At 42.1% G+C, this 15,491-nt stretch overlaps 1 protein-coding gene across 1 annotated transcript in view; it reads left to right on the forward strand.

Annotated features, from left to right (window-relative positions):
- Positions 1–15,491, forward strand: part of ppp1r37 (protein phosphatase 1, regulatory subunit 37) — a 72,531-nt gene that overhangs the window by 55,728 nt on the left and 1,312 nt on the right. The window contains exons 6-12 of the mRNA NM_001080167.2: positions 1,612–1,762; positions 1,878–2,033; positions 2,114–2,226; positions 3,739–3,880; positions 7,185–7,351; positions 8,812–9,742; positions 15,301–15,405. Coding sequence (NP_001073636.2) covers positions 1,612–1,762; positions 1,878–2,033; positions 2,114–2,226; positions 3,739–3,880; positions 7,185–7,351; positions 8,812–9,742; positions 15,301–15,389 — 1,749 coding nt within the window. The 3' untranslated portion in view covers positions 15,390–15,405. The remainder of the gene's footprint in view (positions 1–1,611; positions 1,763–1,877; positions 2,034–2,113; positions 2,227–3,738; positions 3,881–7,184; positions 7,352–8,811; positions 9,743–15,300; positions 15,406–15,491) is intronic.

The raw sequence follows: 15,491 nt of genomic DNA on the forward strand, positions 1-15,491 counted from the left end.
CATTTGCATGAAGTCAAAGGATTCTCAACTTTGTCGCGTCACTCGGTACGCCAACGGTAGATAGAGGTCGTGGGAAGTTACTCTTCATTGAAATGAACGGTCACTGGTCGCTTGTGAGTCGCTTGTAGTGTGAACGCAGCTTTAGTGGCGGGGATGCCAACAATGGAATATTTAGTAGGGGGCGGGGTTTTATCACCTTTCACTCACAGCACACTAATGGTTGGAGGGGTGTGGCTAAGTATATTATACTAATCGGTGGAACAGGTGATTGGTTTCAACACAATATCACACATTTAAATAAAAGGGGGCGGAGCCTGGTTGAGTTGTGTTATGCCTCATTCACACTAGCAGTGACTATGTAGCTCTGTCACTCTGGGTGGCGATTGAAACCGTTAGTTGGCTTCCTACCTTGAGTTTGCTTAAGTAACATTTATAGCAGAGAGCGAATGAGTTTATGTGCCGCTAAAAGTAAAGATTTTTCAGAAAAAGCTAAATCTAAATGTAATCAGTTCATAAAACGCTTAATTACAAAGAGGATCAAGAAAAAAGTGTTCTCTACACTCCTATCATTGCGGCTATTATCTACTGCAAATGCAGGTCTGTGTAGGACTACAGCATGGAGAATACAACCAGCCTCTGCGGGAGCTGAGAGAGGATCACGTGATCTACTCGTGCTCCTATTGGCTCTTCATTTGCATGAAGTCAAAGGATTCTTAACTTTGTCGCGTCACTCGATACGCCCACCTTGTTGCCAACGGTAGATAGAGGTCGCCAGAAGTTGCTTGCTCTTCATTGAAATGAACGGTCACTGGTCGCGTGTGAGTCGCTTGTAGTGTGAACGCAGCTTTAGTGGCGGGGATGCCAACAATGGAATATTTAGTAGGGGGCGGGGTTTTATCACCTTTCACTCACAGCACACTAATGGTTGAAGGGGTGTGGCCAAATATTTTTCACTAATCGGTGAAACAGATGATTGGTTTTGACACAATATCACACATTTAAATAAAAGGGGGCGGACCCTGGTTGAGTTGTGTTAACGGTAAATAGAGGTCACCGGAAGTTGCATGCTCTTCGGTAAAATAAGCGGTCACTGGTCGCTTGTAGTGTAAACGCAGCTTTTAGTGGTAGGGATGCCAACAATGGAATATTTATTTTATATATATTAAATATTACCATATCATCTAACCCAACAGGTACATTTAACTCATGAACTAAATTTGTAGTATATAATAAGTAATATATAACTCTATTAAACTTCTATAATTTTGACGTACTTAAGACAGATGAAGCGGGCTTATAACTAATTGAACTTTCTCAAAAAGTTCAGAAAACAAGATGCAGGACTTTATACGGTCCATGTTTTAAAACTCAAGCAGGTGTTTATTTTTGCTGGAGTATCCAATGCATGAGCTGTAAAGACCCGCCTTCTTTTGGAAAGGGGGCGGAGAACAGCCGCTCATTTGCTTTTAAAGGGATTCAAAATCTTGGGGGGTCCTTTCTGAAAGGGATGTTAACGGTGTAGTACAAGTGAGGTTTATTGTACTGTATATTGGGTACTATTAATAATAAATGAGTAAAATTAACCCTTTATCTGTGTGTGTGTGTGTTTAGACGAACTCTCTGCAGTATCTAGATGCCCGTAACACCCCTCTGCTGGACCATTCGGCTCCATTTGTGGCCAGAGCTCTTCGGATCAGCAGCAGTCTGACAGTCCTCCATCTGGAGAACTCCGGCATCTCTGGACGACCGCTAATGCTGCTGGGTAATCAATGGAAAAGCTTGTGATAGTTTTCACATGACTTTTTAGGATAAATCATTTTCCCCAAATGATATGTAAACAAACAAATTATAATGCGTCCTGTGTCATGTGTGTGCAGCCACAGCGCTGAAGATGAACATGAACCTCAGAGAGCTGTATCTGGCTGAGAATAAGCTGAACGGCCTGCAGGATTCAGCTCAGTTGGGCAATCTGCTAAAGTTTAACTACAACATCCAGATTTTGGACCTGAGGAACAATCACATACTGGACTCGGGTATGAGCTCTTCCTTCTCATGGCGTTGTGCTCCTCCTATTAGCGCTCTTCAGATTGATGTGTTTTCCTCTTTTCCTCAGGGTTGGCGTACGTGTGTGAGGGTCTGAAGGAGCAGAGGAAGGGGTTGGTCACGCTGGTGCTCTGGAACAACCAGCTCACACACAATGGCATGGGATACCTGGCCGCTGCGCTGGTAAACACACACACAGATAGATAGATAGATAGATAGATAGATAGATAGATAGATAGATAGATAGATAGATAGATAGATAGATAGATAGATAGATAGATAGATGGATGGATGGATGGATGGATGGATGGATGGATGGATGGATGGATGGATGGATGGATGGATGGATGAAACGATGGATCATAGTAAGAAAGAAGGATGGATGGATAGATAGATAGATGGATGGATGGATGGATGGATGGATGGATGGATGGATGGATGGATAGAACATAGAACGAATGATGGATGGATGGATAGATGGATGGAACGATGGATCATAGTAAGAAAGAAGGATAGATAGATAGATAGATAGATAGATAGATAGATAGATAGATAGATAGATAGATAGATAGATAGATAGATAGATAGATAGATAGATAGATAGATAGATAGATAGGTGGATGGATGGATGGATGGATGGATGGATGGATGGATGGATGGATGGATAGAACCATGGAACTTAGAACGAATGATGGATGGATGGATGGATGGATGGATGGATGGATGGAACCATGGAACCATGGAACATAGAACGAATGATGGATGGATGAATGGATGGAACGATAGATCATAGAAAGAAAGATGGATGGATGGATGGATGGATGGATAGATAGATAGATAGATAGATAGATAGATAGATAGATAGATAGATAGATAGATAGATAGATAGATAGATAGATAGATAGATAGATAGATAGATAGATGGACGGACGGACGGACGGACGGACGGACGGACGGACGGACGGACGGACGGACGGACGGACAGACAGACAGACAGATAGATAGATAGATAGATAGATAGAACGATGGATCATAGAAAGAAAGAACGATGGATGGATGGATGGATGGATAGATAGATAGATAGCTAGATAGATAGATAGATGGATGGATGGATGGATGGATTTATAGATAGATATCATGCCTAGTAAAAGTGTGATGCAGAGCTCATCATTTAGTGAAATGCTCATTCAGGATGCTGTGTTTGTTTGTGTTTGTGTGTTTGCCAAATGCTGACCGTGCAGCGCTCGTGTTTATGTGTGTCCTGCCGGCTTTTTCTTAATTAAGGACTTTAGACACTCACAGCCTCTAATGCACTGCAGCATGCGCATGTCTGCTGAACAGAAAGCTTTGCTTTTACAGCACATTTTATAGCAAAGCTAAAAGTTGTTGATTTATATCTTGCAACTTAGATTCTTTTGCCCTGCGCTTGTGAGTTTTTATCATGTGATTCTGACTTATTTCTCATTATTGTAAGTTCACATCTCATAATTCACTTTTTATTTGATTGTAAGTTTTATGTTTTCCTCATAATTCAGTTTCTGTCTTGCAATTCTCAATGTTTTACACCTTGCAGTACTGTCTTTTTTCTACAGAGTTGTCTTTTAATTGTAAAAAGTCATGGCATTAAATAAACATATATGATGATGATGATCAGATGTTTTAATGATGGATGTCTCTCTCTCTCTGTTTCTCCAGCCGTTCACACAGAGCTTGGAAACACTGAATCTTGGACACAACGCAGTGGGGAATGAAGGAGTGCACAAACTGAAAGACGGACTGATCTCCAACCGCTCCATCCTCAGGCTGGGTCTGGCCTCCACCAAACTCTCCTGTGAAGGTCAGATCTCCACTTACTGAAGTACATCATTATTGTTCATTATTTTAAGTGTGTGTGGACACGTGGTCATGTGACATAGTTAGTACACAAAGATTTTTTCCCATATTAGCACATGAGAAATAATCTGATCTTTGGCAAGTCTTAAAATTTGGAAAATAATCCTAGGATGACCAGCAGCATAGAAGTCAAAATTGATTATTATATATTATTATTATTTCTTCAATTATTATTGTTTCCCATATGATGTTTTACAGAACAAGGACATTTTCACAGCATTTCCAATAATATTTTTTTCTTCTGGAGAATGTCTTATTTCTTTGAGTTTAGCTGGAATAAAAGCAGTTTTTTCATTTTTTTTTTTAAATAATGTCATTATTTAATATCAACCTTGATATATATATATATATATATATATATATATATATATATATATATATATATATATATATATATATATATATATATATATACATACACACACACACACTGTGCAGAGCAAAAGTTTAGACACTCCTTCTCATTCAAAGAATACTGGCACAATTTTGCACGGCTATCTATCTATCTATCTATCTGTCTGTCTGTCTGTCTGTCTGTCTGTCTGTCTGTCCGTCCGTCTGTCCGTCCGTCCGTCCGTCCGTCCGTCCGTCCGTCCGTCCGTCCATCCGTCCATCCATCCACCTATCTATCTATTGTTTGTCCGTCTGTCCGTCCGTCCATCCATCCATCCATCCATCCATCTTTCATCCGTCCGTCTATCCATCCATCCATCCATCCATCCATCCATCATCTATCTATCTATCTATCTATCTATCTATCTATCTATCTATCTATCTATCTATCTATCTATCTATCTATCGTCTGTCCGTCCGTCCGTCCATCCATCCATCCACCTATCTATCTATTGTTTGTCCGTCTGTCCGTCCGTCCATCCATCCATCCATCTTTCATCCGTCCGTCCATCCATCCATCCATCCATCCATCCATCCATCCATCCATCCATCCATCCATCCATCCATCATCTATCTATCTATCTATCTATCTATCTATCTATCTATCTATCTATCTATCTATCTATCTATCTATCTATCCATCCATCCATCCATCCATCCATCCATCCATCCATCCATCCATCCATCCATCCATCCATCCATCCATCCATCCATCCATCCATCCATCCATCCATCCATCCATCCATCCATCCATCCATCCATCCATCCATCCATCCATCCATCCATCCATCATCTTAATTTAATCTAATCTCAGAGGTCGTGTTAGACTTTTTAATTGTCCGTCATTTTGATGGAGAGGGTTGTAAAAATTCCATCATGACCTATTATTGACCCTCATTTAATTTGCATATTTTCTAATCGCTTTTTCATTCGTATTTTATTAATGAACTTGCACGATCAGCATATAGGCTAAAATGTTCATTTATTTGACAAACAAACCTATCTGCCTGGGTGCAAACGAACCTATCTAACTGGGTGCTTTCCTGTGCGTAATCAAGCGCATCAAGGGAGACTGATGCACAGGCTATTGTCATTAAATTCTGTGTCTTTACCTCAAAAGTCGACTTCTCCTGATAGTTTAATTTTGTTCTGGAGGCTGAAGCTGTGTTCTGCTGCCACACTGGAGACCGGAATTACTAGAGCCACTTTAGCTAGTGAAGAGCGGGAGAGGTAGGTGTGGTGCGCGCAAACTGAAAGGCGCGGAGCAGGTATGCGCTCCCTGCTCGCCTCACTAACACCACTTCCAACAGCAACCTAGTGTTCCCTTGTGGTCTCCCATCCAGGTACTGACCAGGCTCAGCCCTGCTTAGCTTCAGTGAGTAACCGGTCTTTGGCAGCAGGGTGATATGGCTGTGCAGGTTTGCACAGGTTTGACAGGTTTGTCTGTTTTTGCAACTACGCAGCGGTGACAAGAGGAGACAAAACAAGGACAATCGCCATCACCTGGACAGGAGTGGGAATTACAGTTAGCAACAAATTACAATAGATCACCCTCAGCATAATCCATAAAAATGATGGATCACCTTCAGATTTTTCTGCCACTGCTAAAAAAAAAATCGGTCAATGATGGAAAACATTCGATTAACGCAACCTCTGATATATATATATATATTGTCTACAGAACAAACCACTGCCATTCAATGACCTACCTAATTGTCCTAACTTATAACCTAGTTAAGCCTTTAAATGTCACTTTTTTCACAGGTGAATACTAGTATAATAAGACAAATATTAATAACTTTGGCTAATAATTTTGTCTTCATGCATTTGTTAATTGATAACTATTCAGATATGGAGGAGGATGAATATAAATATTTCACAATTTATGATTGCAAAATTAAAAAGGCAAACACACACAGTGAAAAACTGATGTTACTTTAAAATCTTAACCTCAGGAACGTTTGGACTGATCTCTGAACTTCATTACTCAACTATTCTTTGTTTTTAAATCCAACTTTCTTTTGTACGAATAAAATCTGCTCCATTACCAAGTCACTAAACATTAAACAATATCAAAATAACAGTCAAATAATAAAAAAGTGGCGTCCAGGAAGGAATTCAACCAGTGGAAATAGTACATGATCTAACAGCTTACATATATCTGCCTGTTTTTGATATTGGTCCGATAATGACAGCATTAAAAATAGCATTCATTGATGAATGCCAAAGCTAATGATGAGCAGAAGTGTGATCGGTGTGTTGGTCCGGAGCTTCACACTCGTCCCACAGCTAAAACTGAGTCAAAGTAGTACAGTCAAAGCGTCAAAGCAGCGACTTTCTTGCTGTGTGGTGACAGTGGTAATCACTAAGCCACTGTGTAAATTGAATGTACTGTTGTCACTCTATTTATATATGTATTTATTATTATTTTATTTATTTATGTATGTATTTATTTATTTATTTATTTTATTTTTTTATTTTAAAAAGATTTGGCAGCCCTTTTTTACAATTTTTTTTTTATAATTACTTTTCCTTTAATTTTTTTTATTTTTTATTTATTTATTTATTTTTATAGTTTTTTAGGCAGTGTATTTAGGGTTTGTTAAAATGGGTTTATATGTATAAAAAATTATAATTTTATAATTAATATTTTATTTGTTGTGTGTGTGTGTGTTTGTGTGTGTTTGTTTGTGTGCGTGCATGCGGGTGTGTGTGTGTGTGTGTGTGTGTGTGTGTGTGTGTGTGTTTGTGTGTGTTTGTGTGTTTGTGTGTGTGTGTGTGTGTGTGTGTGTGTGTGTGTGTGTGTGTGTGTGTGTGTGTGTGTGTGTGTGTGTGTGTGTGTGTGTGTGTAACAGGAGCGGTGGCCATCGCAGAGTTCATCGCTGAGAGTCCAAGGCTGCTCCGGCTGGACATGCGAGAAAACGAGATCAAGACCGGAGGCCTCATGGCTCTCTCTCTAGCATTTAAAGTCAACACGTCTTTACTGAGACTCGACCTGGACCGAGAGCCCAAGAAGGAGACGGTGAGAGCTGGGAGAATCTCATATACAGCAGGACTGAGCTAATACAGACAGGCAACTTTAACATATTACATGAACCATTGGTTTTAAATTATGCAAAAATCACTTTTGTAAGGGGTTGAAACAGTTGTGTGAATTTAAACATCCTCTAATGGTAAAAGTGAATCATTTATAAATAGGTGGCGCTGCTCCAGAAGTTTTTGAGTACTTTCAGGGCATGGGGTTGAAGATGCATACCATGTTTTGTAATGATATGTGAATATGTTGTTAAAATATAGCATTTTTGGCCAAAAATCGAAATGGGCGATGCCCAAAATGGCTGACCTGTGAAAATTCGACATGCTCTGCCGGATGTAATGAGACCAGTTTTATGAGTTTCGGACGAAAGGTTGAGACGTTATAAACCAAAAAAGCTATTTTTTTCCTATCTCCGGACCACTAGGGGGCAGTTCGCCGAAACTCTGCATATAACCTCAGACCCTAGTTGTCATAACACACACCAAGTTTGGTGTGAATCAGTGAATGCGTTACGGAGATATCGCCTCAAATCCATTTTCGCAAGTTCTACGTTACATTTGATTGCAAGTTAAACGAAAACATGTGGTCTAATCAACTTGAATTCCATAAATTTGGGTTGGCATGGTCTGTAGATCATGTGTTTAAATTTTGGTGAAAATCGGAGACACGGCCTAGGACGAATTCAATCAAATAGGTTTTTCGAAAAATTTTAAAAAGTGCGAAAAAATTCATGACAGAAAATGACGTCGTAGGATGCGTTTGTATCGGACTGAGCCAAGGAATCAGAGGAAAAAATAGAATTTTGATTGTAGCCCATTCGGTTCAAAAGTTATCATGATAAATACACGTGAAAGTTTGGACCAGTGGTGGCGCTAGAGAGTTTGATGTTGAGACTTCATATTTGGTCTGATTAATGTTAAGACTGTCCTCTATCCTTGTGCCAAATTATACAACTTTCCCGCATATGCCTATATGGGCTGCCATTCAAATCCGGCGGAAGAAACGGAAGAAGAATAATAATAATAGGAACGCTAACGAAAGCAATAGTTGCCTACACACCTACGGCGCTTGGCCCCTAATTAGACTTGATTAAAACAGTCTGCTGGTTGGCATTCTCCCTTTGTACGTGTCATCAGAGGGGGAAAGCCCCGCCCACTAGTGACCATCTCTCCCTCATTAGCATAGGATGATAGTCTTGTTTTTGAATCTGCCACTATGCTGACACACAGGCATCAGAAGCACCTCTCTTTTTTTACTGCACACCACTGGTGATGTGTATTGATATACAGCTGAAGGCAAAACTATTAGCCGCCTGTGGAAATCTTTTTCTTTAAAAAAATAAAAGCAGTTTACATTTTTTACAGGTAATTATATATACGAGTGTTCAGCAGGTGTGTGACATTGACACTGTTTATTGCATCCCCGCACTGCATCTGTGTTTCCAGGTGAAGAGTTTCATTGAGACACAGCGCGCCCTGCTGGCCGACATCCAGAACGGCTGCAAGAGGAACTTCATATTGGCCAGAGAGAAGGAAGAAACCGAGCAGAAGATGAGACTCTCGGCTTCAATGGCAGAAATCGCCACTGAGGACCAAACCCACGAAGAAGAAGAAGAAGAAGAAGCATCCCCTTTGAAGAAAATCGAAGAAGAAACCACAGACGCTCCGAAAGATGCAACCCAGGAGAGCAGTGAAGTGTCTGAAAACCAAGAGCCCAAAGATCAGGAATCAACACCGCAGGATGATTCAGATTCAGACACTGAAGATGAAGAAACGCCAACAAACACTTCATTAACATCCACATCTCCAATACCCATTCCAGCTGCAGCAGACACCAGTAAAACCATCCCCTCCACTCCTCCTATAGCATCTCCAGCCGTCATTTCAGGAATTACAGTAACAGAAGCCAGCATTGTCACACCGTCATCTCCTGGACGATGTATTTCAGTGTCCAGTCCAGGAAGAGGACACAAAATCTTCATGGTAACCCGTGTGGAAAGCCCTCCCGAGCAGCAGCAGACGAGTATCGCAATGCTCAAAAGCATCCAGCCGTCAGCAATAACTGATATAAAAGCACCTTCGCAGACGCAGAATTCAACACAACCCACAGAGAAATCGCATGCAGAAAAGACACCAGATGCACAGCAGGAGGATTCAGTATCCACAAGCACACCGAGTCTGGATGCTAATATTGACCAGACTCAGTTGACAGAGAGTGTCAGTGAGGAGGAGCAGAAGAAAGCAGAAACACTAAACAATGAAGCTGATATAAATGAAGACGCAAACACAGGAGCGCCGCTGCCCAACGGTCTGAAGCCAGAGTTTGCCTTGTTTGAGTTTGAGGGAGCCAAACCAGCCAGCTGTATCATGGAGCACGGTGAGTTCACGCTGCATTCACCTGACGATAAGCTTTCAACACATTGTCATGTTTACTCCTGGGAGAACTTTTTCTAGAGGAGCTGTCGACATGAAGTTGAAGCAGATTTTGGTAAAAACCCAAACAATACACACATGAAAATAAAACTAAACAAATCTGAAAAATTAGTTATGTGTCATAATTAAATAACAGAAACTACTGAAACATATTTAATAGGGGTGTCACGATTTCGATTTTAAATTTATGCTTAATTTCGATTATCAAATCAAAAAATAGAATCGTCGATGCTGCCACGCCCCCATGTCACGTCAGCTTGGCTTGCCAAGCGGGAAAAAAACACGCTTGTTGAACTGCTGAAGCAGGAGACAAAGCTTAAACCCTCTCCTTTTTCAATGAAGTCACCGGTGTGGAAGCATTTTGGATTTCCAGTGAGTTACGTTGACAACCTTCGTGTTTTCGAAAAAAAACAAACACAGTTTTGCAAGCTCTGCTATGTACGTATTAGGGTTCGTCCGATTGACAACACCGGCATCTTGCTCCTCCGCCCGCCCCCGTTGCAAATCCACTCGCGAAAAGTACACACTCAGGCCCTGTTTACACTGTCTTTGTTTTTAAATGGCATTTTAAAACGACAACGATTTGACATCCACAGTGGCGTGTAGCATTTCTGAGCAGTAGAGCTGTGAACCTACACTAGTCTCACGGTTCGGTTCGGTTACGATTATCATGCCATCGATTCGGTTCAATTCGATAATTCAGTGCATTGACGATGCTTTTATATTATTTTCACAGCTGCAGCTCTTGTATGAAAATGTATGAATATATTTATATTTATATAGGCTATTATTTGTAATACAATTGTGTCATTTAATAGAAACAGTCAGATATATAAACTGAAACTTTTTAAAAAACGAGCATTAAGCAAATAATATAAACAAATATAAATATCCAGCTCAATTTCTGATCCTTGTCTAGTTCTCTTACACCCCTTTGATTGAGATTGATTGGGTTGCGATTGGCTCTTGCGCGCTGTGCTCTTCAGATGTATTATATGCGGCAAGCGGCAGCGGCAGCGGCGATCAAACGGCTGATGTATGATAGACACGGTGGAGAAAACTCTGCAGACACGCGCTCGTTTCTGTATCCAAAAGTAACGCTGTAAAACAGCCGAGAGGAGAAGAAAAGCCACGCCAGCAGGTCAAATGGGCCACTGTGTGTGTGTGAGAAAGAGAGAGAGAGAGAGAGAGAGAGAGAAATGGAGTAGGCTACTTTCATTCTCAAACTCACACAGTGAAATTGTGCACAGTTCATGAGTATTAAGTAGTTAAAGCGCTGTAAATACTCGCAATCGTCTCCCTCGTGACAGAGCGCATATGAGGTAAATGACGTCAGTAATAACCGGTTATGATTATTACTGAACCGAATCCGAATTGTCTGCGTCTGCATCGCGGTGCATCGAAGAAACGATTAATTTTGACACCCCTACTGAGCAGCCCTCCTTCCTCTCTACCTCTGAAAATGCACATCACGTGACCACACACACACAGACGCACACACAGCCATGCGCTCGAGACAGCAGGTCCAGGCAGTCAGAGGACTGCTTCAATCTTTCACACAGGTACTTAGTCATTTTAGCGAACACCTCAGATGCTGTTGGCTGGTTCCTGTTGGTTGTGCCTCTTTTTTTACCGACGCCATTATAACGACACAGATCACTGCCTATTCACGAGTCCCGCAGAAAAAGTGATTGACAGGTGGTAATTATGTGTGTATCTTGCCTTTATTCATTTACTGTATGATTTGTTTATAGGGAAAACAAAGACCATGCAGGTCAGGTAGTTTAAACGGCAGGCTACAAATAATTAATTGGTCATGAATTAATTAGTTATTCATAATCGAAAATCGAATCGTGCCTTTAGAATCGAAAATGTAATGGAAACAAGGATTTGGAGGATCGTGACACCCTTAATATTTAATACTTTTTAAAAAGATTTTTTTGTTTTAATGATGGCAGCTTAAAGATGCCTCTCATATGAAGAATGAACACTCATGCATTGCTCAGGTGTGAGTTTTTCTTAGGGTGCTTTCACACTTGGTTCATTTGCCTGGACCGTACCCAAGTTTGACGTAACAACCCCCCCTCGGTACTTTCTCGGTTGTTTTAAGTGTCTTTTTTCCTTCTGAACTCCGTTACGCTTGCGCCATCGAGCTGATGTTGTGTGTATGGCTGTTGCTAGGTGACGGACATGAAAGCAAAGTGTCAAAATGGAAAGACGTAGGCTATGGGTCGCGGTCGTTCTGCAGTCTTTTCGTTTTGGACATACAAATAGCGACTATCCATCTGCCGCATAATGCGATGTCCACAAAAGCTGTTTTTGGAGGAGACAAGCAGACATTTCCCTGTGTTTATAATAATAATAATAATAATACCTTTTATTTTTAGGCGCCTTTCAAAGCACTCAAGGACACCTTAGCGCAGATCACAAGCACATCATAAAAATACAAGCAGTAAAAATAACAATCAGCGTAGTATTAAACCAGCAAATAATTAAAAGCGATCCTCAACAAACAAAAACGTTTTTATCTGACATTTAAAATGGGAAATAGAGTCCATCTGGCGAATGTCAGAGGCAGAGAATTCCACTAAAAGCCCCGCCACCAAATGACTTCATCTTAAAGTTTGGAACAGATAACAGTTCAGCAGAAGATGATCTCAGTGAGCGCGAGGGAGTGTACAATTGAAGAAGATCAGAAAGATAGTGAAGATGTTTGCCCTGGCTCAGTCCCACTTGTCACCAGGGTACAGTACGTGACACACACACACACACATACACACACACACACACACACACACACACGCACACATGAATGAACGTTATGAAAATGATAGTTTATTGTACTGTTGGCGGTTCTCGTGAAACGTACCCCAGACCACCTCTTTCTGGCTGACTCGGGTACGGTTCATGGGTGCTCACCCGAGTTTATAAGACACATTCGCAGCTGAACGTACCGTACTCTGACGTCAAACAATCCCGGGTGCAGACCAAAAGCGCTAGTGTGAAGCACCCTTAGACTTCAACAGAGTGTCAAAATCTTGATGCTTCTGTGGGTCTCGTCTGTCAAATCTGAGCTTTATTCTGTATTCTCTATTGGAGTCGGGTCAGGTGATTGGCTGGGCCATTCTACAGCTTGATTTTCTTTCTCTGAAAGCATCAGAGGGACTCTTTGTCTGTGTTTTAAGTCATTGTCTTGCTGAAATGTCCACCCTGGTTTTATCTTCATCCTCCTGCTAATGTAGATGTCATTAATATTAATTTACACTGAGGAAGAGCAGAGGCTTGCTGAAGAACTACTGAGAGATTTCAGCTGCTGTCTGGGCTTTCCATGCCTTTCTACTCCTCCCTTTCTTTATGTGTTCAATACATTTTCCCAGTGTTGTTTCATTTTTTTATGCAAGACTTCATTTGTAAACCAGTTAGTTGTGTTTTCTTCACATATACGCATTGCTTTGGTTGTTACCAACATCTGTTGAGAATTTCAAGTCAACAGCACCTTTAGAATCTGTGTTTTCTGAGAGAAATTCAATACTTATTTCCCCCACTGTATCTGTCAAAATGCATGGTGTCAGTGCTTGTTGTGGAATAGAGTGAACTAAGCATTGAAGCGTTGCTCTTTTTGATCAGGTATTTTGATGGATCTGAAGTTCTGTTCATGACATGTTTATTACATCTTGTGAAGACCACAGAAATATATGATGAACTTAATTACTTCAAATAAGATATGTACTGAATAAAAACTGTGTGTGTGTGTGTTTTGTGTCTTTGTATGTCTCTGTGTGTTTTGTGCCTGTCTTTGTGTGTTTGTGTGTGTGTCTTTCTCTCTGTGTTTTGTATCTGTGTGTTTGTGTATGTTTTGCCTCTGTGTGCGTCTCTTTGTATGTCTCTATTTGTGTGTTTTGTGTGTGGTTGTGTGTGTCTGTGTCTCTTTGTGTGTGTGTGTGTGTGTGTGTGTATCTCTTTATTTGTTCGTCCCTATCGGTGTGTGCTTGTGTGCGTTTGTTTTGTGTGTGCCTTTGTCTGTCTGTGTGTGTTTGCGTGTGTGTGTTTCACTTTGTATGTCCTTATCTGTATGTGTGTGGCTTTGTCTGTCTGTGCATGTGTGTGTGTTGTGTTTATCTGCCTGCCTGCCTGTCTGTCTGCCTGTCTGTCTGTCTGTCTGTCTGCCTGTCTGTCTGCCTGTCTGTCTGTCTGCCTGTCTGTCTGCCTGTCTGTCTGTCTGTCTGTCTGTCTGCCTGTCTGTCTGCCTCTCTGCCTGTCTGTCTGTCTGTCTTTCTGTCTGCCTGTCTGTCTGTCTGCCTGTCTGTCTGTCTGCCTGTCTGTCTGCCTGTCTGTCTGTCTGCCTGTCTGTCTGCCTGTCTGCCTGTCTGTCTGTCTGTCTGTCTGCCTGTCTGTCTGCCTGTCTGTCTGTCTGCCTGTCTGTCTGCCTGTCTGTCTGTCTGTCTGTCTGTCTGCCTGTCTGTCTGCCTCTCTGCCTGTCTGTCTGTCTGTCTGTCTTTCTGTCTGCCTGTCTGTCTGCCTGCCTGTCTGTCTGCCTGTCTGTCTGCCTGTCTGTCTGTCTGCCTGCCTGTCTTTCTGTCTGTCTGTCTGTCTGTCTGTCTGTCTGCCTGTCTGTCTGCCTGTCTTTCTGTCTGTCTGCCTGCCTGTCTCTCTGCCTGTCTGTCTATCTGTCTGCCTGCCTGTCTGTCTGTCTGTCTGCCTGTCTGTCTGTCTTTCTGTCTGCCTGTCTGCCTGTCTGTCTGTCTGCCTGCCTGTCTGTCTGCCTGTCTGTCTGCCTGTCTGTCTGTCTGCCTGCCTGTCTTTCTGTCTGTCTGTCTGTCTGTCTGCCTGTCTGTCTGTCTGTCTGCCTGTCTTTCTGTCTGTCTGCCTGCCTGTCTCTCTGCCTGTCTGTCTATCTGTCTGCCTGCCTGTCTGTCTGTCTGTCTGCCTGTCTGTCTGCCTGTCTGTCTGTCTGTCTGTCTGTCTGTCTGCCTGTCTCTCTGCCTGTCTGTCTATCTGTCTGCCTGCCTGTCTGTCTGTCTGTCTGCCTGTCTTTCTGTCTGTCTGCCTGCCTGTCTCTCTGCCTGTCTGTCTATCTGTCTGCCTGCCTGTCTGCCTGTCTGTCTGCCTGTCTCTGTCTGCCTGCCTGCCTGTCTGCCTGCCTGTCTGTCTGTCTGCCTGTCTGTCTGTCTGTCTGTCTGCCTGTCTGTCTCTCTGCCTGTCTGTCTGTCTGTCTTTCTGTCTGTCTCTCTGCCTGTCTGTCTGTCTGTCTGTCTGTCTCTGTCTGCCTGCCTGTCTGTCTGTCTGTCTGTCTCTCTGTCTGTCTGTCTGTCTTCCCGTCTGCCTGTCTGTCTGTCTGCCTGCCTGCCTGTCTATCTGCCTATCTGTCTGTCTGCCTGCCTGTCTGTCTGTCTGTCTGTCTGTTTGCCTGTCTATCTGCCTATCTGTCTATCTGTCTGTCTGCCTGCCTATCTGTCTGTCTGTCTGTCTCTCTCTCTCTGTGTCTGTATGTGTGTGTGTTAGTGAGTGTGACGGCAGAGCTGAGCTGTGGGCAGGATTTAGAGGAGCTTCTCCTTGATGCCAGTCTGGAAACCAGCAGAGACGCACCATAATAACTTCGAGACCAAGGTGAAGCAAGCAGATCCACATCTTCACGAAGACACTCTTCAATAATAACTCATCAGTGTTTAATAATAACCCCATATTCATCTCTC

The sequence above is a fragment of the Danio rerio genome, chromosome 18 (assembly GCF_049306965.1).
Source record: "Danio rerio strain Tuebingen ecotype United States chromosome 18, GRCz12tu, whole genome shotgun sequence".
Taxonomy (NCBI): domain Eukaryota; kingdom Metazoa; phylum Chordata; class Actinopteri; order Cypriniformes; family Danionidae; genus Danio; species Danio rerio.